Genomic DNA, 25,855 nt, shown 5'->3' on the forward strand with positions numbered 1-25,855 from the left:
TGATCGATCACCGAGTATAGCTCGACAAGTTTAACAAGATACCTCGAGGAGTAATTCGAGTCTAGAGGAGGGGGGAAGAGTAAGTCTAAGAGGGTAGGGATCGATCTAAGCCTATAGTCTAGCCCACAAAAATATTTAATTTTGAATTTTTTAATTTATTTAAATTTCCTAATTTGAATATATTATACACACAGGAGGTTGAAAGAAGCAAGAATACGGAAGAGTGGACCGGATATTTCCCAACCCCCCCAATGGACCGATTTAACTTGTCGAAGTATACGCGCAACTCGAGATTACGTTTTTGCGTTGGAACTTTCCGTGAAACGTGATCAAGCTGAATTCGAAACAATCGTTTATAGAAGCGTATCTAAGTTTGTAATTACGCTAATGCTACTCTACGGCTTGCGATATACTCTTCATGTACGATTACTTTTAAACGAAATGTAACGCTAAAGAATAAAGACAGAGAACGGAAACAACAGAGCGGAAACTCGAACGAGATAAATGAAGGAGATAGTTAAGTGACAAACTGATTCGAGAAACAGAGGCAAAGATATAAATTAGACAGATAGATAGATAGATAGATAGACAGAGATAGAGAGCGAGGGGTACGAAAAAGAAAGCGTTTTTTTCTCGTGGAGGTTGGTGTCGGTCATGGTGTACATACCAGGATCGCCGAGGGGCAGGAGGGGGTGGGCAGAGATGCTGGAGCTGCCCATAAGGGAGCTGCTTGGAGTGGCCCCACGATAGCCTCCCCCCTCCAAGCCCTGCAATGCCCTACCACCGCTAGTCTGCCGGAACGAATTGGACCTGCGAGCAAGAGAGAGTCAAGTTCAGCATCAGACTTAGGCTACCAAATGCCAAGCCTGTATCAGAACCAACTTATACTTTTTTCTTATCTTCCTTTCCTACTCTACCATTGTCTCTCGTTGGACGGTAGCTATTTCACTGCGCTCGATATTATCATTGTCGCCTCGACGGTTGTCTCTTAATTTTAAATTTACCGACGCGGACCGTTGCGTCCCGTTCAGATCCGGTTACGAATACCGAGAAGTGCGAGGGCGCGCGCATCGCTGATACTTCGACGACGAGAAAAAACAAATCAAACAATGGCCCCCGTAGTTGATATTCAATCGCAGCGGAACGAAACAACGATTGAGTAATTAATCGTGTCCGCGAAACAATAAGGAACACATCGCACGCGCAACGGACACGAATTCATCGCGCGGTAGGTAGTAATGGGATCAAGCATCTTCTGAGCAGGTTTCGATCTCGACTCGCTTAATTCAAACCCTTTATAAGTAGTTTGGGAAACAAAATCAGTATTTCCAAGTAGACTAAAACCTAAGATGGATTCGAACCGTCTGTAAGTATTTCGAGAAACGAGAGTAACGAAACATCGTTGGCGAACTTGGTACAGCAATGGACGGTTAACTAAACGCGAGCTCGACGAAACCTGACACGTCAGAGAGGGAAAGAGAATCGGTAAAACGAAAGGGGACGAGACACGCGTAGATTATTTTTTTTTTTTTGCCGAGTCTCTTTTTTGGCCGTCGCTGTATTCTCTTTCTTTGTCGAGCAACGTTGTCGAGGTTCGGTTCCTCAAAAAATACGCCACCCTGTATTAGTACTGACTCGAATTCGTGAGTACTAATTGAACTTGATCCCATCCCTAGTCATACTTGGGACAGCCAGTGGCTTTGGCTCGCGATATCCCTTCTCCTTCGTGGTACGCTTCACGGCCGTGTGCATTAAGGCGTTTAATGGCTGCGCGTCACAGATGCGCAGAATCATTATGTCGTTGATCGCGTGACGAACTGACCTCCCGAAACATATGACTTCCACGCGACAAATTACATCAACTATAAAATGACAATGGTCCGTCAGTGGCTCGACGACATTTAAAAATTTTACATAATATTACCGATCAATGTATGTTACCGTCCGGTCTATTAACAACCATCGTTCCGATATATTTTATACGAGTGTTACATACACAAATACATGATATATATTTAATATATTGGAGTACACAAAATACATTAGAAGAGACAAAAGAAAAATATGCATAATGCACAGAAATGTATATTCCGATAGAAAGTTCTATATTATTTCGTTGTATACATATAAGACACAGAGTACATAGAAATATGTGAAACGTATTAGAACATGCAGACTCACGAAGAACTAAAAGATTATTTTATTATTTTTCTTTCGTTCCTCTTTTTGTCATAAAAACAAATATTTTTGCCGAGGCATCTACATGTTTTTTTTTTTGTTCAACATTCCTAATTAATTTTTCGAATGTTTACGAGATTACTTATCTAGTAATCGATCTTTTTAAAAAGATTCGAGCGTCCCTGACTCATCGCGCACAAGTTGCTGTTTCGGGAGGTAAGAGACAATCGCTCCGTTCCGAGATCAGCGACACAATGATTCTGCGCACCTATGTCGCGCAGCCGTCAAGTACGAGATCAAGAAGCAAGCCACGAAGAGGAAGGGGTATCGTGAACGAGCCACTTGCCCTTACGATGGAACGAATCCGTGCCACTGAGTGTACGTCAAGTGAAAAAGATACGAGTCTAAATAAATAATATCGACAAGTAACTGTAAAAAAAAAAGAAAAGAAACTATCTTTCAGACAAAAAGCACCGTATCGACAGTTAACGATCCTCTCCGCTATTTCCTGAATTTTATCTGGACTTTTTCTCTACATTTTATTTATAGTAATACTTTTCGTTCTCGATTGAATATAAATTCTCGACGGCAAAATTTTCTCCTGAATTAATAGCAGTATTACGCGTGAACAATAATTGATGCACGGAGTGTTGGTTATCTGCGCATGCTAGTTTCACACGCACGCACACGGAGCTAGCCAATCGAGGTGTGTGTGGGTGTGGGTGTATCTGTGTGTCGAATCTATCTGCGAATCACGATGCTTTCTGTTCTACCAACACATCATCAGTAACGTTATTTCATTGAACACGGATATTGCCATGTAATCGTATAAATCTGTTCACTGTATGTACAAGGATGAAATTTTCGTAAGGAAAATAATCTATTTTCTATCGTAGAGCAGGCTACTGCTATTGGACAAGTATATGTATATATCTCGTTGGCAAACAAACTGTCGGGATAGTGATGTATGGTAATTTGCAGTTGTGTCGTTAGAGGTGTTACAATGACGAGAATTAGTGACCACACTATCAAAAATAGGGTACATTGATCATTCGGGTTATCGTGCCTGATGGTGAGCCTGACTCCCCGCCACCCCTGTCCGAGCAGGCAACACTGACAAACGGAAGTACAAAACGTACAGAGAGTGAGAAAACACTTCGTTCTACGTAAATTGGAGCAACGACGATAAATACCAATTAGTGTCCCGGCAAAAGCAAGACCGTGCCACCTCCCGTCTTACCCACGCAAGATCAGTGCGCTCGTTAATTAAAATATATCTCAATGGTATAAAACCAGCATTAAAGGGGGACAGTACATAACGGTACGCATGCACTATCTACACATTACTGATATATCCAAGAGTTCGTTCAATTATCAAACGACATCTCGCATCACTGATTCAGCTTACCTTTGAAACGTCTGCCTCTTTACGTAATTGTCCCGCACGAACTCGACGATTTGCTTTTGAGTTTTCCCGCTATACCTGGGCAACACAGAAGACAGACGAATTAAATTTCATTAACCGGTTAAATCGATACAAATTTCCAAATGTTTCTACCGCGTAGCTACGTACCTAAAGGACGAGCCACGGCTAAGAACCCGCGTTTTCTGTCGCACCACTCGTTTCACCACCGAACAACGGAAAAATCCGTGATTCTCCACGCACTTCTTCCAGAAATTTTTGCACTCGTTGCGACCCTCGAAGAAGAACTCAACGGTGTCCTTGTAGTAACCCTGAAACGATTTGGAACGATCAGTCGTCGAATTCAATTGCTCGGATTCGTTGCGACAATTATTCGAGAATATACTCACGTAACCCTCTGGATGAAGTTTGATTAAAAATCGCTTCCTTTTGAAACTGATTTTCCGAATCTTCGCCCAACTGAATGTGTTTATCTTGGTGAAATTTTGAAAAACTACAATCCCCATGTGCGCCACTGCCAAATTCAGGGGTACAGCCTCGTGGTCCTTGAACAAACAATCGGTACTCAATGTTTTGGAATCCTTATTTGCAAGGGTACGAAATTTTTATTTTGCAGTACTTACTTTCGCCGGATGCATTTTCATTCCGTACAACTCGCAACGACGTGCTGTCTCTAAGAGATTGAGGTCCGCTTCTGCCGGTGATTGACCTCTGTTTAAAAAAGTAAAAAATTTTCAACGAACTCAATCGCAATCCCGTTCCTGAACGAAACCAATCAAAGAGCATCTTACGCGTGTTTTTTATGATTTTCCATAATGCGTCGTTCTAATTCTTGATCTTGATGAGGCACAAATTTGTAAGTCGACAAATAAGTGTGATCCGGGTAATCCTCTATTACATAATCCCCACATTCGGCTGAAAGAGTCAATCGTGATTTCTTCATTCTGCTATTTAATTATGTTTAGACTGTCCTTCCATGAAAATAAGTTATTATCGCCGCACATAAAATTACGATTAGCTTACCCTGGACAATGTAGCTGGCCATCAAAGCTGCTGTATTATCGTTACATTGCAATAAACCTTGAGCTAAATCTCGTTTGATTTGAAGACAGAATAAATATCTAGTAAACTCCTCTTCCAATTGTGCTGGATCGGGTGTATAAAATTTCACACAGAATCTCAAAAGAGGATCGATTAACGACAATCCGACTTGTCTACAAACAGGCTTCTCTAAATCTAACCAATACTGCAATGAAAAATCACGGTTTAGTACGAAACGATAAACAGAATTCTTGACAACGTAGATCAATTTTTGTGTATTTACTTTCGTTCCATTAGGTTCCTGATATTCGAGACCAAAATAATCAGCTTCCAAAAGATGCAGCTGTTTGCAAACTTGGTCAAACAACACCCTGCCCAATGCTTTTGCCTAAAATTTAAATACGTACCAATAATAATTTCATTGTTCACATAATAATAATCGTATTATTTTAGCATAAAAAGTAATGCATTGGTACATTGTAATGCATGTACGCTCATTGCATATTAAAATACTTTCTAACGTAAGTGAAAATGTGTTTGATATGCCCCAAGTAAGGTTTTATGAATAATCAATACATCGATACACGTGCTTCGTGCAATATAGTATAACCAATTATGTGCTCCAATAGTTCATTTGAAAGTGTTATATGCGTGCACATTATACATTAAACGAGTTTATCATGTAAATCAGATACTTTGTACATTAAATACTTAAAACTTTCTTTACATTATTTTATAATACCGATCGTGCCTATTTTCTTTTGTATGATATTCACACTGATAAATTTCTTCTAATCTTATTAAATAAAAACTTTTACTGAAAGGACATTTCAAAAAGTGCATAAAAAATTTGATGGTCAATGACTCTTTATGTACTATACTGTCTCAATATATCATATGAAATTGGTTTCTGTTTGTTATATTCATCTGTGCTTGTTATACACGCTATTGTAGAAGTACAGTCAATTACTTCCCATTATAGAATTAAGCTAATGTGTCGAGGTGCTCGTCCGACATATATACACATTTAAAAAGATGGTTATATTTATATTAACTGTTGCAAAAATATGTATTACAAATAACCATACATAACTTTGGAATAAAATTTTATTACTTTTAATGTTACATATATCATACGGTAAAGTATACAACTTTGTATCCAAACTAAAGAAATTTATAATTCTGATATCAAGTCGCATATTCATACGCATTGAATAAGTTTAGCGTTTGCTTAAAAGTATTGCAATTAGTCTTTACCTGAACTTGAAACATTGTAATCGTATCGTCCAACATTTGTACACGAACGGCAAGCATTTTTCCAGCTTTCCTAGGTGTCGTGGGAGGAGTTCTACTACCTCCATCCACACCTGCAGGAGTCGAATGACTGTGAGGCATTTTAGATCCCCCGGTGCCTTTCATGCTTATGCTTTCTATATCGTTCATCTTCAGTCATCTACTTCAAACCATAGAACGACCGCTAATATTTTTCTTATTAAAAATTTTATTTATAATTCTTTATTACGTTGTCATCTGTAACAGAGCACGAAGGGTATCCAGGTTCATAATAATACCCTTACTTTCGCATGAAAATAATTATTGCACTCGAATTTAAATAATTTCTATATTAATTTCACGTTTCTGTTGACACGATAAAAGAAGGTTAAACAATGAAACGTATTCGCTCGTGTAACGCGCAAAGTGTTTTTAATCCTCGTGGTCTGAAACTATAACGCATCTATGTAGCACGTATCGTGAATGCCGTACAGATCGCAGTACATCTCGTCGCGTAAAGTTCTCAATTGGTAGCAGAGAAAATTTTATAGAATAATTAGAACGAAACAAGCGTACCCATGAATATGGAAAATAAGCCAATGACAAGGATTATATAAACGACGAGTGATTGAGCTATTTATCGTATTACATATTAAAGAAAAAAACATTATCACCCGCATTTGTTTACATCATTCATTACGATATGATATTACGTGCAAAGCGTTACTTATCATTCGTACGGACCACTCTTGGCGTATCTTTAAGAGGAGACTCCGCACGAGCGGTTACGTCAAGGCTACGATTATACCGATTACACTACCGATCGAACAGTACTAATGAAATATGTTAGGAGATTGGCTGCGGTCAAAAGGGTTGAAAGTGTTGATTTGTCGATCAATGAACGATCTTGAAATCTCGAATGCAGGAGATGGGTACCGTTAAGCGTTCACCTCGTTAGCCCTATCATTCGACAGAATTTCTAACACGGAGCATCGGGCCCGTGGAAATAAGCAGACCAGAAACGATCGTTCCAAGGAAACGCCAGAAATTCGAGACGGTCGTGAAAATCATCCTGAGTATAATGAACGAACGAGTGGATTCGAGTGAAAGAAGGCGGGGCTATATCGCACCTTTGAAAGTAAAGAATCGGCTAAACTGTATTACGAAACGTTAAAAAAATAATATATATATATATGCATATGCACGTATACATATATATATTATGCCGTACGTACGTTTGCCGGCTTAATAGGTACCAGTGGCAGCACGCCCCAAACATACAGCAACGCAGAGTTCATTGATCACCAAACAACACTACTCGTTCACCGGCACTCCCGTTGTGTTACGATCGTCTTCGCGATACCAGCGATATTAATAAGTCGTTTACGCTTCCACTATTATTCCCGGCATAGGTTTCGTGCACGATCTCTAGATATCCCTGAGCAACGATCGAGGAAGTCTCTAAATTGAACCACATCACACACCTACGGAGCGCTCGTCTCCGCCTTGGCATGAATTATACCAGCGTTACCAGACCGCGCACCGAGGGCATCAGGAATTTCCCGTTCCACTTTCCCACACTTAGCCCGAACGCGTGTACGTGAGCTCGTAGAGTCTCGGGGAGTCGAGAGAGAGGGCAAGCGCCGATCTATCTTTCTCGACTTGCCGAAGTTAGCCGAAGCGAGCGCGGTCGCGCTTCGGATCGTCTCGTGAGAGCCGAGAGAGAAAGGCTCACCTAGCGTTTACCTTCTCCCTCGACTCTACACTATAGTGGAGTCGTACCTCCTCCCTTTCCGAAGTTACCCGAAGCGAGCGCGGTCGCGCTTCGGATCGTCTCGTGAGAGCCGAGAGAGAAAGGCTCGCCTAGCGTTTACCTTCTCCCTCGACTCTACACTATAGTGGAGTCGTACCTCCTCCCTTTCCGAAGTTACCCGAAGCGAGCGCGGTCGCGCTTCGGATCGTCTCGTGAGAGCCGAGAGAGAAAGGCTCGCCTCGCGTTTACCTTCTCCCTCGACTCTACACTGTGGAGTCGTACCTCCTCCCTTCTCTCTTACACCATGTCGTAATGAGAGGGGAATATGAAGTCTGCGGAGTATTGTGGTGTATACGTGACGAGGGGAAGCTGGTTTTTGTTTCGCAAAGTACACAAAAATGGCTAGATGTGTAATTTGTAAAAGGCCAAAAACTGTGCGTGGATTATCCTTTCACAGGTGTGTATCGGTTAATTCCTTTCGTTACCTGTAAATCTTTTATATCGATTTATCCTTATGTCAGCACCAACGTAAGTAGATTAATACCAACTTGTTTTGCGTAAGTTGTGTATTGTAATTGAACACTATGTTGTTTAGATTTCCAAAGGATGCGAAAATATTACATCAGTGGCTCGTAAATATTGGCATAGAAAACTATGTTCCCACGGCTAACTCTGTTTTGTGCTCGAAGCATTTTACACCAGAGTGTTTTGAACAGAACTACGTTCGTGTCAGGTTAAAGAAAAGTAGCGTGCCAACTCTGTTTATGGAAGAAAACTATAGATCCAGCGAAGATAGACCTTTGTCCGTATCCGAGTCCAAAATAATCATTCCATCGTCTCATGACCTTCACAGTTCTACGGAAAGTATGTACTATTCAAATTTTATTTAATTTTTTTCTGAATTTAATTACTCGATAAGGTAATTGGAGTTGCTTTAAAATTCATAGGTTTCCAATTACATATACCAGAAATAGTAAGCAAAAATATTATCATGCAACATCAGCATGAAGCTGCACCTTTGCCTGAAGTAATTGTTAAATCACCTCGTAAGAAGCTTCATAATCCTAAAAAAAGTATGTATTCTATTTGTATTTGACATTTGTATCAATCAAATTGCTTTATATGATATTTGATATTATCTTAAAATTCATAGGTTTTCAAATACATTTACCAGATACACTGTGTACAAGCACCAAGATTATAAGGCTACACGAACAATTCATAGACATGGTCAGGTGTGATCATAGCTATAGTCGTATGCCTGTAAATTATGAAAGGAAAATATTTGCTATGCACGAAGCTTTACGTAAAACACGCAGGTCCAATAAAGTTTTGAAACAGAAAGTAAAACGTCTACAGGAAACCGTTTCTTCATTGAAGAACATGGTAAACAATTTAGAAGCCTTATTTGTTTTCAATCCACTCATTTTACTTTTCCTATAGATCAACACTATGCTGGTTGCATACAACAATCGTCAAATGAAATTACTATCAACAAACGCGGTGCAAAAGAACAAAAAGAACCAGGCAATCTGTTAATGAAAAGAGCCATCTACAATTCTGTTGTACAAGTCATCATTAGGGAAGGTGGGTCATAAATTCTGTTACAGAATTTATGAATGTACACTATGCCTCAAAACTAATAAACAGTCTTGATAAACGTGAGTTTATCGAATGTTATTTTTTCGATGCAGCTTCTTCGAGTTATAGAATCACCAAACTACAATTTTTAATTAAATATTATTGTACATATAATGGAAATTCCACAGTTATTTTGTAAATATTTGTAAGTAATGTAGATTTAAACTGATAAATATATATTACACTAAGTGCTCCGGAGTATCGTTCTTGTTACTATATTTCCTTCGGTCCAAATTCTTCCCTAACGTCGGCTTTCTTTAAAAGTTCACACGCGCGTTACAGGAAGTTGATTAAAAAAAATTAGGAGGTATAAACGTCGAGTAAGTTATTAATTGAATATACTCATTTTAGTTGTTTATTTTTTAAGTTCCATATTACACCATAATAATGCTCACATTTTTGCAGCATTCAGACGCACACGAGCATCGAAGCTACGTGCGTTTCTATGTTTTTCCTTCTTTTACAATTGAAAAAACGAAGAACATAGAAACGCTCGTGTGCCATCGGCCTCGATTAACTTTTCAATGTCAAAAATTATTGTATCTCAAAACGTCTAATACTAATTATCTCTTTGAGATTAAGTACTTAGCGTATGGCAAAAAGAACCCTGTATACTTCTTCCTAATTTAACTTGCATCGAAGATAACAGTTATAAAAACCTTGAACATAGTACGATGTATTGAACAAATTTATGAACATTACATGGATGTATTTACACATACAAGATATTTTATTTTGTATGCAGCCGTGCTTTGGCTTTTTGCTTGGAACATTGAGCGTGGCTGTGTGCCCGTAAGCCGTTGAACACTTTGTTGTTCAATTTGACATCGAATCCTTCGGTATCTCCTGTATCGATACCAGGAGGGAACTGTAAGACTCTACACGCGTTTATTCTCGAACACATCTGCATATCGTGTTTTGTGACGATCTGCGATCCTTCACCCTGCCTCTTGTATCCGCAACGAGGAATAGAAGCATACTCCTTTTCTATACTCTAAAAAATATTAAACGTATCGTTAATAACGCGTTTAAGTAAAAAAATTTCTGTGTTATTATACGCTATGCAGTGCTCACTACAAATCGATCAAAATCCTTTGTTGTGTCTTCGACATCTGTATTATCTTTATCGTCATGATCATTTGACAAAGATGTTCGATAGTTTGTATAAGTAACATTAACTACAAACAATATTAAAAATTCAGATTTACCAGAGAAATAATTCGAAATTATTCTTACCTTTGGAGTCACGATTGAATTTTCGTTCTGTGCGTGTTAACATCAAATCATGCTGCTTGTTATATTGGTCTTGCAACATATGTGCAATCACTTCGTCGCTGTCAGTGTCATTGGTTTCAAATATTGTGCAATCATCAATATTTACATCTTGCACCACTTCTGTTTGACACTTCCTTAATTCTCTATAAACGATCATAATACATATTTAATTTTCGTCGTTAGAGCTGAATGAAAGTACAAAAATTAATTCTTCGTTGTTTACTTTTCTTGCAAACTGTTGGCAAGCTGTTCCGAAGTGATCTCCAATAAACTAACGGATCCTTCTACAGGCTGGATTTTTGCCCACGGAGTCGACATTCTTAGAATGATAAATTAAATAACAAACCTAGAGAAAAGGGTTGTACAGTGTAACACGAAAGTACGTTTATATTACAAGCGACGGTTAAGTTACGTCGAATATAAGTCGAGATCGATTCAAAATGAACGACTGCTAAATATTCTGCATGAAACTACTTTTTCATATTTTCTAGATTCGATGGAACGAAAATGTTAACGACAATCATCGCACGATAATCCCTTTTTATTAATAATTTCCGACTCATTCGTATCACGCGAATGTCATTACAAGGTGGCATTAAACTTTGACTTTCAGATCAAATATGCAAAATTTTTCGCTAAAAAAAAGATACAATGAACCAAATAAAATTGCACGTACCTTAAAATTAGTAGAAATAAATTAAAAAATTTGGAAGACGAAAGAATAGATAAGCGGATAAAAGGCTGCGAACAAGAGTGCACCAGATCGCACCAGAGTACACTGAACCGTTATAGATTGGTGTAGATAAATAATAACTATCACCGGGGGCCTACGACGTGAAGTTCATTTCGTGTAAAATTGTAACAGTATCGATAAACACGTCTGAAACACCGACAGAAGGTAAGATAAAGCCACTGATTTTTTTATCAGGTCGGTACTTCAGTGCGTGTGACACGAAGTTCCATAAAACGAAAGGTCTATCGAATAGACTATCCTATACTTCGTGTTACAGTCAGAACAATCATGCTGTTGATACCGACACGATCTACCAATGTGTTTTTGACAGTTACAGTACAGCGGAACGGTTTAAATGTTACAGTTGCGTTTAAGTAAATTCGCTACGACACGCGATCGGTTTTCATTCGTTTTTACTGACACTTTTAACGCACGAGGCGATCATAAAAAGAATGTAATTTACATCGCGTCGGCCATATTGCTTTTAAAAACATTGTAAACGAAGAAAATTTATTTCACGCGTGTGCGTGTGTGTGTTTTTTTTTATCGTCGTGTACTGTCACGCGTGAACGTAACTGACTGATTGATCTGTGCAAAAGTATGGTTTTCAAACGCGACGGAGAAAATGCAAATTAAAATATTCGTCGACGACCGAAAGTTAATGCTACTGTAATTGCGTGTAGTTGTCGCGAAGAAAATAGGTGAAATCATGAAAGAAATGTTGACGAATCAAGCTACCTCTGGATACAGTAACTCTTTTGTTAATAATAATGGGGACACCAATAGCAACAATACAACCGACAATAACTCGAGGAGATATGCAGTGCTCAGTACCGATTGGATATCTGCGATTGGAGAAGAGCTGGGAATGCATCCTCTGCCCGATTCTTTATTGCGAAGATTGGCAGAAGATGCCTCGTACCGTCTCAGAGAAGTTCTACATGTAAGCGTAATTGTCATGCAACGTCAACCCATAGATGCATGGTTGTGCCAACGTTTGTGTCTTCATAGATACGGCGAAGAGCAAAATGTTGATTACTTAAATCTAACATTTTGTCCGTCAGCTTATAGGAACTATAACAGCTGCGATTTGTTCTGGTATACTCTAAATTTGGTTTTCGACTGGTATAATGAAAATGATAGGGAATAACATGGATCTTGCAACTGCTTTTTACTATTACTCCGAGTTTCTACTGAGACTTTAATCAGAATGACCGATTCCAACCGATCTTGCATATATTTAATGTGACTCTGCACCATGCTTCTCGTTACAACTTTAGACTATATGAATCCATTATTAAATGTATCAGTTTCTTTTATATACCATCTCATCTTTGCGTGCAATGATTTAACTAACATTTAAGAACTTCATTCTGCACGTATACATCATTTCTTCCCATATTTAATTAGTAGAGGTAATTTCCAATCGAAATGATATCTTGTTAAAAATTGCTATTATGCATCGTTCGGAAGATAATTTGCATTTTAACACGTTCACTGTCTGTGACCCGTATACATGCTATTGGATACGCCACCGAGAGATCAGACAGTGAACACGTTAACTATCAAAGTAGCGTAGTAATACGTGGCGAACTTTGTGAAGTTTGAAACGTGTGAATAAAAAAAAACGTGTACAAGTGAACAAATCGTGTTTTTAGAAATGCGTGACGAGACTGAAACATAGCAAGAGGAAACGTTTAACGTCTATGGACGTGAATGCTGTGATCACCAATCTGTGCGACGTGGATCCAATATTGGGGGCGCCAGAGTTTTTGCCAGAATATCACCCGGAGGCGAGAGTATTCGTTCCCAACGAATGTATCATTAATTTAGTACAAGCAATAAACGATCCGCTCAGTATATCGCAAAACAACGTACCTTTTATTCAAGGTACAGTCAAATAATATTATTCGCAATCTCTCGATAATGTAACTGTTTTGTTTCACGTAGAATCGGAAATATGCGACGCGAGGCTGGCGGAGGCACGCAACAATTACGCGAAACGCGCGTTGAAGACTCTGTTCAACGGATCTCAAAAGACTTTCCAAGTATGGTAATCTAGCGGTGATCTGTTTGAAGTGTTACAGAATATATTTGTAGGTCTTGATCAACGATTGCGCGACAAACGCACATTTGGGCGGCGAGGGTGTTATAGACAAATTGATGTCTATAGCCAGGTCCATGGTGATCTCGAACAACGCGCAATACACCCGTGTGTCCACGCGAACCTGCCAGCTTATCATTGCAATAGCAAGTAACAGTGAAGCAGTTTATCCGTATCACCTAACTTCGGTAATACTCTGCAGTAAGATCACGTGGATTCCAGGGGCCGACTCTACGCAAGTATCGAATCGTTTCGAGGCGTACAATATTTTTCATTACAGGTTGACAAATTAACCGAGTTACTGTTGGAGCTGCTTCTTGGGCAGAGTTTTATCAATCAAAATCTGGAAGCACTGTTCAAAGAATGCGCTCTGAAATTGATGCTTCGCTGGCCGTCCGTCGCTGATAAGTAAATATACAGAGCGCGTTACCTGAACAAAATCACGTAAATATTAGGTTGAGTCGTAAGTAATTGCACATAGGCTCTGCTTTATTTAGCTACCAAGTTTGTTGAATACAACGTGAGAAACATAAATGCACCTACGGGCATGAACTTACGAGAAAACCTAATATTTTCACGGTTAAACATAACCTCGATCAGCGCGTACCGGTAAGAAATAATTGTAACCGTTGAAAGGTATATCCCGACGCTGGAAAATGTTCTATCGAAGGAAGAGAAAGAAAACATCGTTGGAAGCAAGAAAAAGACCACGGCCATGGAACTGCTGGCGAGCGTTCAGCCGTTAATATTTTTTCAACACGAAGCAGAATCCGCGCTTTCCGTGGAGAATGTTCTAATACACGCGCCACCGGGCTCTGCTCTTTGGCAAAGGATAGCTGTAAGTAAACATAAAACAAGATCTTTCATTTTTCATTGCTATTTTGATAATTTCAATGCAGAGTGTCGTTATTAATGTTCTCGTTAATTTTCAGCTTGCTATCTGTGCCCTCATGAAGTCACAGTCTCACACCTTGAATATCGCGGTTCTTATGGAACATTACGGAGACTCTTTGTTGCCGTATCTGCCCGCCCATTACAAGAGCGCAGTGAACGCATTTAGAAAGCCTACTTCTCTTCCTATCATCATCAAAAGTAAAGTGAAGTACGTTAACGTCAGACCAATAGCAGCTAGTCGAATGTTATGGGATCGCCAGTCAGCGTTTCCAGACTCTACTTTGAGAGGTCCCAGACGAGAGATTAGGTGAGCGAATAAATAACGCAATGTATTAGAGCAAAAGTCACCATGGAAACTTTTGTGTGCTTCTAATACATCGATCGTTGGCAAATATGCAATCGACTGATCGAAGTATTTTCTCTGGTACAATTAGGTTTGCATTCGCTGGTGGACGACCCGTACCTCCGAGCAATTTAAGACGAGTCAGTTTGAGGGCCAATTATCAAATTTTAAGAAGCGACCTTCAGGCAACTCTTGCGCTTGTCGCGTCGCGGAGACTGCTGGTACTAAAAGATAGAAGGAAAAGGCCATGTGATATGTACGATCTGGTATACGGTTGTTTGTAAATTTCATGCTCGGTGAACAAAGTTTTACGAACGACGCGCGATTTAAATACAAAGAGTCCTCGATTCACCCATTTCGTTTCACTTTCGGACTTGGTAGTTTCCATAGGAACGAAATTTTGTTTTCTTTTTTAGTTTTGTCTTTATTTAAAAAAACAATGATATTACCCCTCTCGTTGACGCGAGAAAACGCTGTATCCGCGTTTGTATATTAATGCATGTACATAGAGCGTTTAAATTTCGTTATTTATGATCCTACTTATAATAGTACTACGTTTTTGTAACAAAATTTCCTGTAGATCGGTATAAAAATACAACAAGAAAATGTTTATTAAAAGATCGATAAAAGACTGAAGTAATAACTGACCTCGTCGATCTAAGTGATTTGCGTTTCAAAGACTGTCCTGCAGTCCTTGCGGTAACTCGGAACGTGGTAGTATGTGCGAATTACTCAAACACGTAGCACGTGTGTGTATCCTGATTGGCGCCTATTGTCGGAAAGATCAGTATTATTTTGTATATCCCTGTTGCAGTTTCGAAACACTTACCGTAGGAAGTCGACGACAGCTCAAAATTCCATTTTTATAAAAGAATACACGAGAATTCAATCGAACGATGCATACATTCTTCTCCTAAAAATACCGTATTTTCGAATATTGCGATTATCGTACGAAATATAAAAATAGAAATACGAACCGTATTATAAATAGAACGTGATTGTTCGTCACTGTTCACCGCAAGTCTTATGTTTATCGAAAACTTGTTCGACGCTGTATCTCCGGAATGCTGCATTAAGGAATTGTTGTTGTCATCGGCACAATCAACGTTTACATTGTCCTTACGCTTACAGTAGCCTATAGAATCTTTTGAGAAATTATCTGGATCGATCTGTTCTATAGATTTCGTAACATCGTTGTTCAAACAATTCCCGACGTGCACGTCTTCGAATCGATCGTTATTTTCGTTTTCGATCACGCAAACTGCGTCAGTTGAACTATTGTTTTTCAATGGAATCGAATCGATTATAAAAACGTCATCACTCTCTCCGTTGTTGCATGATTTTTCAAATTTACGCCCGAGCATGATCTCCAAGTGCGCCGTGTGTCTGCTTTGTACTTTACTGTACCTTCTCCAAAATATTTTTATCTTATTAGCACATTTTGTACGATAATTTCTCCTGTAAAGTTCTAGTTTCGAGAAGACGGGCTCCGTTAAAAAGATCAACTGTTTTCCGTAATGAACCGATGCGTGTAGGTCCTTTTTACGTATAACTGACTCCAGAATCGATTGGCACTTATTGATATCGGTAATTTCTGGCAAGAAATATTTTCATTCTTATGTGTGAAACGAGCAAGTATTTCTGTAAGTTACCTGTAGGTCTCTTGGAGTAACGTTGACAAAACTCTTTATACTGCAATCGAATAGGATATTTACATTTGGCAAGAGGCAAAGCATCAAAAATACCGATGCAAGCCAGTTGCTTTCTAAAGTCTTTCTTGTCCCATTCGTGGTTGCTCAATCGACTGGAAAAAAATCATTTATCGGCAACTGAAAATATTTAACAATTATGGTTTCTGATGAAAGTATAATCTACCTAGGTTTGACGCATCGCACATAGTGCGAATCACATTTACTCAGATCTTTGATAAGAGTATCTATATTATACTTCAATTTAGCTAACATAGTCTTTTTCTTGGTAGACGTTTTAATAATCTGTGAATGTTTATCTTCCTCGATGTCGATTAAAGAGGCAAGGAACGTGTTCTTACTTTCTTGGAAAATCACAGATATCTCGCTTGGAACCTGCAAAGAAGAATTAAATTACTCGTAGCGTTACCATCAAATTGTATAATATATATCCGATACCTTATCAGTATTTTTAACTAATAAATCTCTGATGGAATATGCGACGGAGCCAGAATAATGTTCTATGATGAAATGCCCCTCTTCTTCCCTTAAAAATTTATTCCTTGATTTCTGGCATACTAGCTGCGTTACTGTAGGCGTGTTAATTGGTATCGGTGATTGACAAGCCTATAATTTGAAAGAGAATAATTTGATACTGATTGCTGGTACCACGTAAAATGAAATGTAACTTTGTTACATACGTCGTTGAGGGTCATGAATAAACCTTCTTCGAGGACAGTTAAACGTTCCTTGTACAATCTGATAGTATGTATCGGTCTACTAATTTCTATGAAACCTTCGTTTTCTAAATCTTTCCGACTATTTTCTAAATATGTTTTTATAAAGTACTGTTGCATTCTCTCGTTAGCATAATTGACGCAAAGTTGTTCTATACCGTTCTGGTTGAACGATTCAAAACCAAATACGTCCAATATCCCTAAGCGACACGGGGATAACAGATATATATAAAAGTTCGACAGATTCCCAATCAGAGAATTAAATTTTATATCATACCAAGCCATTCTAAGTATTCGTGTTTCGTGGACAAAGCATCGTTCACGCAATTTAGGACCCAATGGAACAGAAGATCGTACAAGTGTCTAATTATACTGTGTAACCTCATGCGACACGCATCGACAGTGGTAAGATAGCGATGATACACGGTGTGCTTTCGCCAAACACTTTTTGGATTTATGAGAATGGTGGTGAATAACTCGATCGCTACTTCCTTGGTTAAGGACATAAGATCGCACGTGTTTTCTAAAGCTTTCTTGGACTCTGAAATTGAAGCTTCACAAAGTCCACCGTTCTCCCGTGAAATGTTATAACTATTTACATACCTTCGTTGGTAAGATCGATCGTACAAGCTTCGCCATTCTCTGCAAACCGAATATTTCCCATATGAAGCAACAAAGCAAGAACTTGAAAAAGGTGCTCCTTCTTCTCCTCTTTGAACCCCAACACTTCCAGTGCCTTTAAAGTATCTTGAAAACACTCTTGGTAATATTTCCTCTTGCTGTAATCGATAGCGCTTAGTATATCATAATTTTCATACTCGGATAAGTTGAACGTGTCGAGTTCCGCGTTTGACATTCCGAATATCATCTGAAACACGCATCGTTGGTTATTGGCTGTGTGGATTAAAGGGTGTATAATTCGGGCCACGATATAACGAGGTCGTAAACTAAACTCTTGAGGATTGGGACTAACTACTGTTGTGGCACTTAGGGCCGTATATGACATCTTGCTTGAGGGCGACTTTCTGTGTTCGTAATTACACTATGCATATATTATAAGCAGGTAAATTAAGATATTAAAGACTTGAGTAAGACCTTTATCTGTTACGATACCTCTAAAAATACGACACTAGATAAAACATTTCTTTGTACGGTCCTGACTATGGTCTAAGGCCTGTGGCGTTGCCTCCCACGCTCGCCACTAGAGGCGCCGCGCTCGACCGACCGACCCCTCGGTTGCTATACGTTCCTCGAACGACTTCCCAATATCCCAGTGGTCTAAGCCTTAGATACCTACTCAGACCTAACCCAGAAACTGCTAGAAAGCCTTACTGATGAGTCCACTAGCAGCCCCCACCTTTCCTTTTCTTTTCTAACCTCCTACGATTCTCACGAGATCCTAACCACCCCAGCAATGCAGCGCCACCACAGGCCCTTAGCTGCTCTTATTTCTGTCGATTCACTTGCTTCAGGAGCTGAAACACGTAAACTTTGAAACTACTCGAGTTTACAACCTCGCTATATCGTGGCCCGGACTATACAACTCTGAGAACAAGCACCGGAAACAAAGAGACTCGAACCTGATAAAATATTTGAAAATTACTCGAACCTCTCGTCACTCTGCTCCTCTCCAACAGGAAGGAATTAATGGTGGCGCCATAAATATTGCCAGCTTTGTAATGAAGCCGTACGAGTTGCACGTGCCTCGAACTTACGTCGTTTCTTTCGGTGCACGCGGTCGTAAAAGCGGATATCAGACGACAAGCGTCCGTAATTCTTTCCATAATGTCGTATGCGTGATCCCGTTCGCAAGATGGCGCCGAATTTTTGTTAATTCTGCTGAGGAATTCCAGACACTTGAAAGCGTTGAACGTTTTTCCTGTTTCGGTCTCGCCGCTTATAATGATTACCTTGGTTCGCAAATATCGTTAGAAATCTGTGGAAGAGTATGATCATTCGTTTGTAAATTTGAACGTTTACCTGACAATGTCTGCCGTGTTCTCGGGTAAGACTGTAATGTGCCTTGGCAGCCACGGTAAATATGTGAGCACTCGCTTCGTTGATAGCGTCGTGCGTGTTAATTTGCTCGTCGAATTCTGAAAAGTCGTACAAACGCGACGTCGACGCTTCGTTGTTGGGATTCAATGTCAGAAGCAGTGGACCGACCCATGTGTAAATTTGACCGCGTTTGAGCCGCTCCAGAAGAAAATCTATAACTAAGAAAAAGCCATTGTTTATAAAATTAAATAAAAATTTGTATTATAATAGGAACTTATCCGTACAACTGTTCGATTAAATTATTTTGATTTAAGTAAAATTTTCGATATCTTCGACGATCTCGACTACTCGAGATTCGATAGATTTCTAATTTTTTTATTGGAGGCACGATATTTACAATACAATTATCGTATACGTACTGATAGCTTCATTCTCCGGCAAAGCACCCAAATCGTTTATCAAATCCCACTCGAACATCGTCGTCGGCTGTTGGAAAACCAAAGAAATTGTAAAAATATTACGACACAAACGATCTATCCAATTAAAAGCAAACCTCTGTCGCTGCTGCCATAGTTCTTCCTCTTTCACAACTGTCACTGAGAATAAACGAAACCATATTGTCAAGAAATAAATATTTACATACCGAAGGTCAGAAGAATTAACGTATCCATATTCGTATTCGTATTCGTATTCTTCGACCAATGACGCAATTTACAGCGTGAAATTGCACGTTTCAAATGTCGTTGAATTAACTTCTCTAAACAAACGAACTTCATATGAACCCCTTTATTCAAGTACATTAAAAAATTATGTTACAAACAATCTTTCTTTGCACAAGTGATAATGCTGCTTTAAATGCACTTTCAATCTCAAAAATTATTCGCCTTCGACGGGAGGAACTTCGCGATCGATTTATTGAGAGAATGGTTCTCCCATCTCGTCAAGAAATTTCATGTTGTCGACGATGAGTTTCTCCAGGCGTTCCTTCGTCGCTGACGTTTGCTTCTGTGCAAGCTTACGTTTCGCGGATTCGATCGCCACTCGATAACCGGTAATATTGTGGAAGACCTTTATATGTTTATCGCCAGCGACCAAGACGTACTCTCCCAAAGCGTCGAAAGCTAGGCACGTTATGGGACCTGTAACAATATTCTATTTGTATATTTAAGCAAATTTATATTGTTTATATAGGCTCTCGGTTGCCTATCGAGTGCAAAAACGAAAAGAACGATTCAATAGGACAAAAAATAAGAAGAATACCCATAAAAATATCTTCTATAGTATTATCTAACAAGCCATCAATGGTGGAGTAAAAACTTAACGAGGATCCATGAGCTATTGCCAAAACCTCAGTGTTAGGGGATAGCGCGACTTTAGCTGTTGCTGCGCTCTCCCACGTTCCGGTTAAAAGCAAGTGTGGATCCTCTCCTTTCGCAAATTCAACTGTAAATACACAACACAGTCATTAAACGGGATTTTATTGGATAAATTTTATTACGCAAGATGGTTGTAATTTAATTATTCTGTTACTTTTCGTATCGTATAACCGGAATGTTCCATCTTTCGATACGGTAGTCATGTAACTACTGTCGGCGCTGAAATCGAAGTCTAATATTCCTGATGAATGACCGGCGAGGTCGAAGGCTTTATTCACTTGAAAGTCTCCAGTTTTAGTGAACAATACTTCGAATATATTTACGTCCGGCGTGAACCCTTAAAAAGAAAGGTTAGATTAATCGAAATTAGTACTCGATGACACAACTTGCATATGGAAGATAGCTCATCCCTCCTTATTAATATAGTGTTTCGAGCACCTATGTATGAAAAAAATTTTTAATGGAAGATTCTGGAGGCCAAAATAAGACGAAAATCAAGAATACCACTAAATTTTTTTCTCGAAGATGCGTAGAATTTCGGGTGTGTGTATAATGACAAAAAATGATTGTAATTGACCCCCGCAACAGAAAGTAATTTTTTCACGACGATTTGAAATCTTTTTTTTCGTCGAAAAATTAGCCCACCATTCTGGATTTTTTTCTCGAAAGTGCGTGAGATTTCGGGGGTATGTGTATTCGCAAAAAATGGTTGTATTTGACCCCAGAACCTAGAAATAATTTTTTTAGAACGATTCGAAATTTTTCAATTTTGCCGAAAAATTGTCCACCTATTGAATTTTTTTCTCGAAACTGCGTAGGATTTCAGGGGTATATCTATTCAACAAAAATGATTGTAATTGACCCCCGCAATCGAAAATAATTTTTCTAAAACGATTTGAAATTTCTTTTTTTCGCTGAAAAAGTCCACCTTCCTGAATTTTTTTCTCGAAAGTGCGTGAGATTTCGGGGGTATGTGTATTCACAAAAAATGGTTGTATTTGACTCCAGAACCTAGAAATAATTTTTTTAGAACGATTCGAAATTTTTCAATTTTTCCGACTTTGTCCACCTATTGAATTTTTTTCTCGAAACTGCGTAGAATTTCGGGGGTATGTCTATTCACCAAAAATGATTCTAATTGACCCCCGAAACCGAAAATAATTTTTCCAAAACGATTTGAAATTTTTTAATTTAATTTTTAACTAATAATTTAACTTTTTAAGGAAGCCTCTATCAAGAAATTGATATTCTTGATTTTCGTCTTATTTTGGCCTCTAGAATCTCCCATTAAAATTTTTCCCAGGTATGATCCTGTATAAGAGCGAGAAGAAACTGTAGGAATGTATGTTTAAAATGACTTTAATAGTATTTTGAAATAAACAAAGTGTGTAGAATTATTACCAGAGGCGCCGACAAAACGGCCGCAGGGCGACACACGTGCACGGTAAATGAATCCCAGATAAAATTCTATGCTTGCTAGAATCTGACCCTTGAGATCCCATATCACGAGATCGTTTGCTTTGCTGCATGTGATGATATATTTTCCTGTGCTTGCAATATCCATGCCTACTACCTCTTCAGTATGTCGCTAAAATATCAACACCATAAAGTATGCATGGAGAAACATTATCAGGGAAGAAGAATTTTAAATACTTACTTTTGGGAATTCTAATGCTTTTGTCGCGGAAGCCAGAGTGCCATCCGATTTTTTCGAAATCTTGTAGACCTCTATAGCGTTCGCAACAGCTTTGTGTATGATAAAAGCCTTGCCATCCGGCGACCAGCGTACCAATGTTGCATGGTCGAACTCTATATTTACACGCAGCGATCTCTTCTTCTTTACAGTCAGTTCTTTTGTACACCATAACAATACAGTCCTATCTGTAATATGGAAAAAATAAAGGATTAAAATTTCATTACATTTATCGTAATAATTCGAATAAAAAAAGTGAACTACGATAAAGAATATCAGTAAACATATAATTAAGCGTTCGATCTATCCGATGTACGAGTAGAGGCGTGGAAAGAAATTACACACAAATTATTATAAAGTTTCTTTATTGAATGAACAATCTCAAATTCGTAAGATTTTACAGCAATTAAAACAACTTTGTACGAGTACAATGGGCTAGGTAAAAGTAGTTCATGCTTGTAAACTGTTTTTAAACGTTACGATAAATGTATAATTTTTTTTTTTTAAATTCTAAGTAAATAATAATATTGACGAAGCTGCGCTTAATCAGCCGCAGTTTCCGATCATCTCCTCTTTTTACTCGGCGGTGGCATTAGATCGGAATCGTCTTGCAAGAATCTATGCCTATTAATATAATCTACAAGACGTTCCGTTGTTATCGGTGTACCAATAGTTTTCAACACAGAGTCCGCCGTACTCTTTGAATTCGGAAACGATTTATCGTTCCTTTCACGCATGAAAACCCATTCGCCGTTCTCGAGCTTGCACTCTATTATTGCATTATTCAAATCCTTTATTTCTTTGGTGAGTTTCATTTGACTGTATGGCACATTTAATCCACCTACGTATAAATGTCCAACTTTCTTTTGAACAATTCCTACTCCGGAGTCTGTAACTATTTTCAATTTAAAATCAACAGAGTTAAGCGACAACGGTTTCCACTTTAATACTTCTTTACATTGACCTGGACAATACGGTTCTTTAGCGGGTTGAAATATCAAACCGTCTGGTTCGTGGCAGAGCTGTTTGGCGAATTTGTCGCTTAATAAACTACCAGCCTGCGTCACGTCCCAAAAGAATTTCAACCGTACTGCGAACGGTTCCTTCTCTTTTCGCAATCTTCCTTCTTTCAGTGCCTTATGTCTACCACCCATAATCTCCCGCTCGATAATCGAATAACGATCGGGATGAAACGGTAATTTACTCACATCTTTGCCATCGTACATAACTACATCGTAAACTAAGTATCTTGGAATCGATTTTCCATCTACCTTGTCAATCACCATTTCCTACAAAAATATTTCTATGAATATTTATTAAGTAACTAAAAGATTCAGATTTAACAGAGTAAATGGTAACAGGTGTATTCGATCGAATTATCTTTAGATATGGAAAACTAGCATGGCAGTCAATGTATTAATTCAATAATTCTTAAGCCCAATTATTTTGGTATTTTTCTTTTTTTTTTTTTTTCAAATAAATGTGCCCAGGCCTGGATACGATGCGAACAGTTTCAAAGGACGAATAGCTCATTTTTTAAATTCATCGATACTTTTGCAACCCTTTCGATACTAACGGCGCCACATCATAGCACGCTTGTTGCATTTTTTTAAATTTTTTAAATTTGATTATTCTGACGTGCATTTGTTTTTGCTAACTTCTCGTATACAAGTCTCGCACCCCAAATTCAATTTTTTGCAAATCAAAGTTTTTCTAGAAAATTAGTTTTCTCAAGCTCATCGGTAGATATCTGTAACTTTGCCAGCTTTCTTTAATTTATCTCTAGAGAGCAACAACGGTCTCTGACGATGCATCATTCGTTTGAATAACGAACTATCGATGATCTATATATCGGTTTCAAAATGCAGCGTTAATTTTGTAATAAACGTTTACTTACACCGTCCAACAATGTGTCTCTGAGAGTCCTGGATATGTCCCTTATATGTGGAAATGTTAATCCACTAACTTGAAACACACTATTGTCTCTATCTATGAAATACACCTCTCCGTCTGCTTGTATCAACATCATATACCTAAGGGAATACAGTCTTATGAGTTTTAAGAATGCACCCGATAATTTAACTAAATTACCACCTAACCTGGTTCCGTCTGCCTTCCAGGACACCATGTACGGTTTTTCATGCAACAATCTAATGTTGTTCTCGTCCATAGAGACTGGTTGAGAACCAGGAAATCCCGATGATTCCCAAGAACATATATCTTGAACGCGTCTTTGTATTCCGCTTAATTTTCGTTCCTCTAAAATAGGAATTACACCCGGCACACCAGCCATAAATATAGGGTTTTTGTTATTGTGTTCGCGCTTTCTCTTTCTATTAAGCCCTTCCTGACTACGATTATCGCTTTCCGTACTGGGTCCCTCATCCCTATCTTCTATATCGGAATTATCATATTCCAAACACCATGCTGGCCTAGGAGGAGGAGGAGGTGCATCCTCTATATCGTCGTATCGCTTAAATAACTCTTGTATATAATCAGCTTTGTATATACCCGGTGGTCTTGCTGTAGCAAATTCCACTAGACCGGCATCTACGCTGGTACCGTCGTTCTCTACCAAATAGCTAATTATAAGGAAACCTGTTCTATTAAAACCATGCGTGCAATGAACGCCGATAATTTCCAGCGGATTGTACGATATGAAATTCTTGCAGACTTGTACAAATGTCCTTGTTTGTTCTTCCGACGGTGTTTCGCCGTGACCTCGACATTGCAATTTCAAATATTTACAGCCGTACGTCTCCAGACTTTTCTTATCGTAGAATCTTGTGGTATTAGTTAGATCGATCCATAGGCCCAACTTCAGCTTCTGGCTCTTTAACGACGCGAACAACATTTCCAACGTGAAACGACATTCCTCCGGTACTTGGCTGTCGAACGCGGCCGACAACGGCGTCTTGAAAGCGAGAAACTTATTTTGAATTAATTTCACCGCTTTGCGCGGACAGGTTAACCATCGGGGCGGAATCGGACCCCTGTTGTCATTCCAATTTGACATCTTCACGAGGTTTTCTCTAGAAGATCGTTAAATCTTCTAGTCCATTAGTAAATCTTCGAAACTCAAAACCTATTAGAACATTCTCGGTAAATATAGCTAATGCTCGAAAAATGCAACACTATAACCTATACTTTTTCCAAACACTTCGACGTAATCTTTTCCTCGGGCACAGAACGTAAACCTAATCTCCCCGATTTGCCGCTGGCGTTGTCGCGTTGATAATGCGAGGTACGTGACCTTGGAAATCGGCAAGAAAATACACGAATGTCGCGTTTAAGTATCTACAAAGACACCACACAGCTGTTACTAGCGTCCACTGGCCGCCATTACGTACTTTCACAATTTCGACTTTCGATGTATTTCTCGATCGGTCGACTGCTCGACGCGATATCGATACGACGTCGATTTCATTCGTGAAAATTCAAATTTCAAAACTTACACGTTAATGGAACGATATTTAAATCTTATATTACTTCAGCAACAAAACTCACATTGATGGATACTAAATTGGCACCTTTAGTTGCTTTTATTTTATAAAATAACTGACCGACTATAGGGTTTATAATAATGATGTTACAGTTGATAAATATCGACCATTAATTATAATCAATTACCTACACGAATTTAATTCAATAAATGTGGCTAAATACCACAAGATATTTTGAACTATATACAAAGATAGTTTGGCTA

The 25,855-nt window shown here is 38.7% G+C and overlaps 7 protein-coding genes across 16 annotated transcripts in view; 2 read left to right on the plus strand and 5 right to left on the minus strand.

Annotated features, from left to right (window-relative positions):
- LOC122404864 (FERM, ARHGEF and pleckstrin domain-containing protein 1) overlaps positions 1-7,504 on the minus strand; it is a 40,787-nt gene extending 33,283 nt beyond the window's left edge. For 3 of the 5 annotated variants that reach the window (XR_006259724.1, XM_043409179.1, XM_043409175.1), the window contains exons 1-10: positions 7,150-7,504; positions 5,900-6,172; positions 4,926-5,030; positions 4,625-4,847; positions 4,393-4,516; positions 4,225-4,312; positions 3,991-4,146; positions 3,752-3,912; positions 3,587-3,661; positions 668-810 (exon numbers count right to left, since the gene is read on the minus strand). Coding sequence is in view for 4 of the 5 variants with exons in the window: in XM_043409179.1 (XP_043265114.1) it covers positions 668-810; positions 3,587-3,661; positions 3,752-3,912; positions 3,991-4,146; positions 4,225-4,312; positions 4,393-4,516; positions 4,625-4,847; positions 4,926-5,030; positions 5,900-6,085 (1,261 nt within the window). In the remaining variant the exon portion in view is untranslated. Of the gene's footprint in view, positions 1-667; positions 811-3,586; positions 3,662-3,751; positions 3,913-3,990; positions 4,147-4,224; positions 4,313-4,392; positions 4,517-4,624; positions 4,848-4,925; positions 5,031-5,899; positions 6,623-7,149 lie in introns of those variants that run through there. The other 2 variants (XM_043409177.1, XM_043409178.1) reach the window with 2 other exon arrangements.
- A 481-nt stretch (positions 7,505-7,985) lies between these two features.
- Positions 7,986-9,497, plus strand: LOC122404690 (THAP domain-containing protein 1-like). Of its 4 annotated transcripts, XM_043408880.1 has the most exons (6): positions 7,986-8,124; positions 8,263-8,531; positions 8,615-8,740; positions 8,821-9,053; positions 9,111-9,254; positions 9,362-9,497. In XM_043408880.1, the coding sequence occupies exons 1-5, from the start codon at positions 8,066-8,068 to the stop codon at positions 9,204-9,206; spliced, it is 783 nt and encodes a 260-aa protein (XP_043264815.1). In that variant the 5' UTR covers positions 7,986-8,065; the 3' UTR covers positions 9,207-9,254; positions 9,362-9,497. The 4 variants fall into 4 exon arrangements, with proteins under 4 accessions (XP_043264815.1, XP_043264813.1, XP_043264816.1 ...); XM_043408878.1 differs by having other exon boundaries at positions 9,111-9,497; XM_043408881.1 differs by having other exon boundaries at positions 8,842-9,053; positions 9,111-9,497.
- Positions 9,498-9,667: 170 nt separating this feature from the next.
- LOC122404722 (serine/threonine-protein kinase RIO3-like) lies at positions 9,668-11,380 on the minus strand. The gene is made up of 5 exons (XM_043408943.1): positions 11,260-11,380; positions 10,807-10,929; positions 10,545-10,726; positions 10,383-10,486; positions 9,668-10,302 (listed from the first exon to the last, which is right to left on the minus strand). Exons 2-5 carry the CDS (start codon positions 10,899-10,901, stop codon positions 10,039-10,041), a joined length of 645 nt encoding a protein of 214 aa, XP_043264878.1. The 5' UTR covers positions 10,902-10,929; positions 11,260-11,380; the 3' UTR covers positions 9,668-10,038.
- A 643-nt stretch (positions 11,381-12,023) lies between these two features.
- Positions 12,024-14,958, plus strand: LOC122404721. The gene is made up of 8 exons (XM_043408942.1): positions 12,024-12,259; positions 12,975-13,206; positions 13,267-13,364; positions 13,417-13,608; positions 13,701-13,828; positions 14,057-14,258; positions 14,353-14,621; positions 14,749-14,958. Exons 1-8 carry the CDS (start codon positions 12,026-12,028, stop codon positions 14,939-14,941), a joined length of 1,548 nt encoding a protein of 515 aa, XP_043264877.1. The 5' UTR covers positions 12,024-12,025; the 3' UTR covers positions 14,942-14,958.
- Positions 14,959-15,293: 335 nt separating this feature from the next.
- LOC122404719 (unconventional myosin-XIX-like) lies at positions 15,294-19,700 on the minus strand. 2 transcript variants are annotated; one of them, XM_043408940.1, is made up of 13 exons: positions 19,634-19,700; positions 19,500-19,566; positions 19,063-19,298; positions 18,663-18,992; positions 17,686-17,950; positions 17,360-17,623; positions 17,047-17,282; positions 16,805-16,972; positions 16,533-16,741; positions 16,310-16,461; positions 15,635-16,251; positions 15,487-15,570; positions 15,294-15,426 (listed from the first exon to the last, which is right to left on the minus strand). In XM_043408940.1, the coding sequence occupies exons 1-13, from the start codon at positions 19,694-19,696 to the stop codon at positions 15,331-15,333; spliced, it is 2,787 nt and encodes a 928-aa protein (XP_043264875.1). In that variant the 5' UTR covers positions 19,697-19,700; the 3' UTR covers positions 15,294-15,330. The 2 variants fall into 2 exon arrangements, with proteins under 2 accessions (XP_043264875.1, XP_043264876.1); XM_043408941.1 differs by lacking the exons at positions 19,500-19,566; positions 19,634-19,700 and having other exon boundaries at positions 18,663-18,921; positions 18,993-19,169.
- Positions 19,701-19,867: 167 nt separating this feature from the next.
- Positions 19,868-25,855, minus strand: part of LOC122404725 (transducin beta-like protein 2) — a 71,212-nt gene continuing 65,224 nt past the window's right edge. The window contains exons 2-6 of the mRNA XM_043408949.1: positions 22,114-22,337; positions 21,858-22,044; positions 20,611-20,793; positions 20,341-20,523; positions 19,868-20,219 (exon numbers count right to left, since the gene is read on the minus strand). Of these exons, the coding sequence (XP_043264884.1) occupies positions 19,993-20,219; positions 20,341-20,523; positions 20,611-20,793; positions 21,858-22,044; positions 22,114-22,337 (1,004 nt within the window). The 3' untranslated portion in view covers positions 19,868-19,992. The remainder of the gene's footprint in view (positions 20,220-20,340; positions 20,524-20,610; positions 20,794-21,857; positions 22,045-22,113; positions 22,338-25,855) is intronic.
- LOC122404724 (mRNA-capping enzyme) lies at positions 22,587-25,478 on the minus strand. Of its 2 annotated transcripts, XM_043408948.1 has the most exons (4): positions 25,297-25,478; positions 24,249-25,234; positions 24,047-24,182; positions 22,587-23,438 (listed from the first exon to the last, which is right to left on the minus strand). In XM_043408948.1, the coding sequence occupies exons 2-4, from the start codon at positions 25,163-25,165 to the stop codon at positions 22,713-22,715; spliced, it is 1,779 nt and encodes a 592-aa protein (XP_043264883.1). In that variant the 5' UTR covers positions 25,166-25,234; positions 25,297-25,478; the 3' UTR covers positions 22,587-22,712. The 2 variants fall into 2 exon arrangements, with proteins under 2 accessions (XP_043264883.1, XP_043264882.1); XM_043408947.1 differs by having other exon boundaries at positions 24,249-25,478.

Source organism: Colletes gigas, unplaced genomic scaffold (genome assembly GCF_013123115.1).
Source record: "Colletes gigas isolate AHSC1104 unplaced genomic scaffold, ASM1312311v1 Colletes_gigas_Sc00003, whole genome shotgun sequence".
NCBI classification, from domain to species: Eukaryota; Metazoa; Arthropoda; class Insecta; order Hymenoptera; family Colletidae; genus Colletes; species Colletes gigas.

Excerpts from the sequence above, each read along its gene's own strand:
- LOC122404690 (XM_043408878.1), top strand. The coding sequence starts at position 8,066 with ATGGCTAGATGTGTAATTTGTAAAAGGCCAAAAACTGTGCGTGGATTA. Across the intron at positions 8,125-8,262 it reads CGTGGATTATCCTTTCACAG|ATTTCCAAAGGATGCGAAAA; the intron begins GTGTGTATCGGT and ends TATGTTGTTTAG. Across the intron at positions 9,054-9,110 it reads TTTCTTCATTGAAGAACATG|ATCAACACTATGCTGGTTGC; the intron begins GTAAACAATTTA and ends CTTTTCCTATAG.
- LOC122404719 (XM_043408940.1), bottom strand. The coding sequence starts at position 19,696 with ATGGTTTCGTTTATTCTCAGTGACAGTTGTGAAAGAGGAAGAACTATG. Across the intron at positions 19,299-19,499 it reads GCCGGAGAATGAAGCTATCA|TTATAGATTTTCTTCTGGAG; the intron begins GTACGTATACGA and ends GCTTTTTCTTAG. Across the intron at positions 15,571-15,634 it reads CACGTTCTATTTATAATACG|GAGAAGAATGTATGCATCGT; the intron begins GTTCGTATTTCT and ends CGGTATTTTTAG.
- LOC122404721 (XM_043408942.1), top strand. The coding sequence starts at position 12,026 with ATGAAAGAAATGTTGACGAATCAAGCTACCTCTGGATACAGTAACTCT. Across the intron at positions 13,207-13,266 it reads CAACGTACCTTTTATTCAAG|AATCGGAAATATGCGACGCG; the intron begins GTACAGTCAAAT and ends TGTTTCACGTAG. Across the intron at positions 14,259-14,352 it reads CTCTTTGGCAAAGGATAGCT|CTTGCTATCTGTGCCCTCAT; the intron begins GTAAGTAAACAT and ends GTTAATTTTCAG.
- LOC122404722 (XM_043408943.1), bottom strand. The coding sequence starts at position 10,901 with ATGTCGACTCCGTGGGCAAAAATCCAGCCTGTAGAAGGATCCGTTAGT. Across the intron at positions 10,727-10,806 it reads GCCAACAGTTTGCAAGAAAA|AGAATTAAGGAAGTGTCAAA; the intron begins GTAAACAACGAA and ends GATCGTTTATAG. Across the intron at positions 10,303-10,382 it reads AGGATTTTGATCGATTTGTA|AGTATAGAAAAGGAGTATGC; the intron begins GTGAGCACTGCA and ends AATATTTTTTAG.
- LOC122404724 (XM_043408948.1), bottom strand. The coding sequence starts at position 25,165 with ATGTCAAATTGGAATGACAACAGGGGTCCGATTCCGCCCCGATGGTTA. Across the intron at positions 24,183-24,248 it reads TGGAAGGCAGACGGAACCAG|GTATATGATGTTGATACAAG; the intron begins GTTAGGTGGTAA and ends GTATTCCCTTAG. Across the intron at positions 23,439-24,046 it reads GAGACACATTGTTGGACGGT|GAAATGGTGATTGACAAGGT; the intron begins GTAAGTAAACGT and ends ATATTTTTGTAG.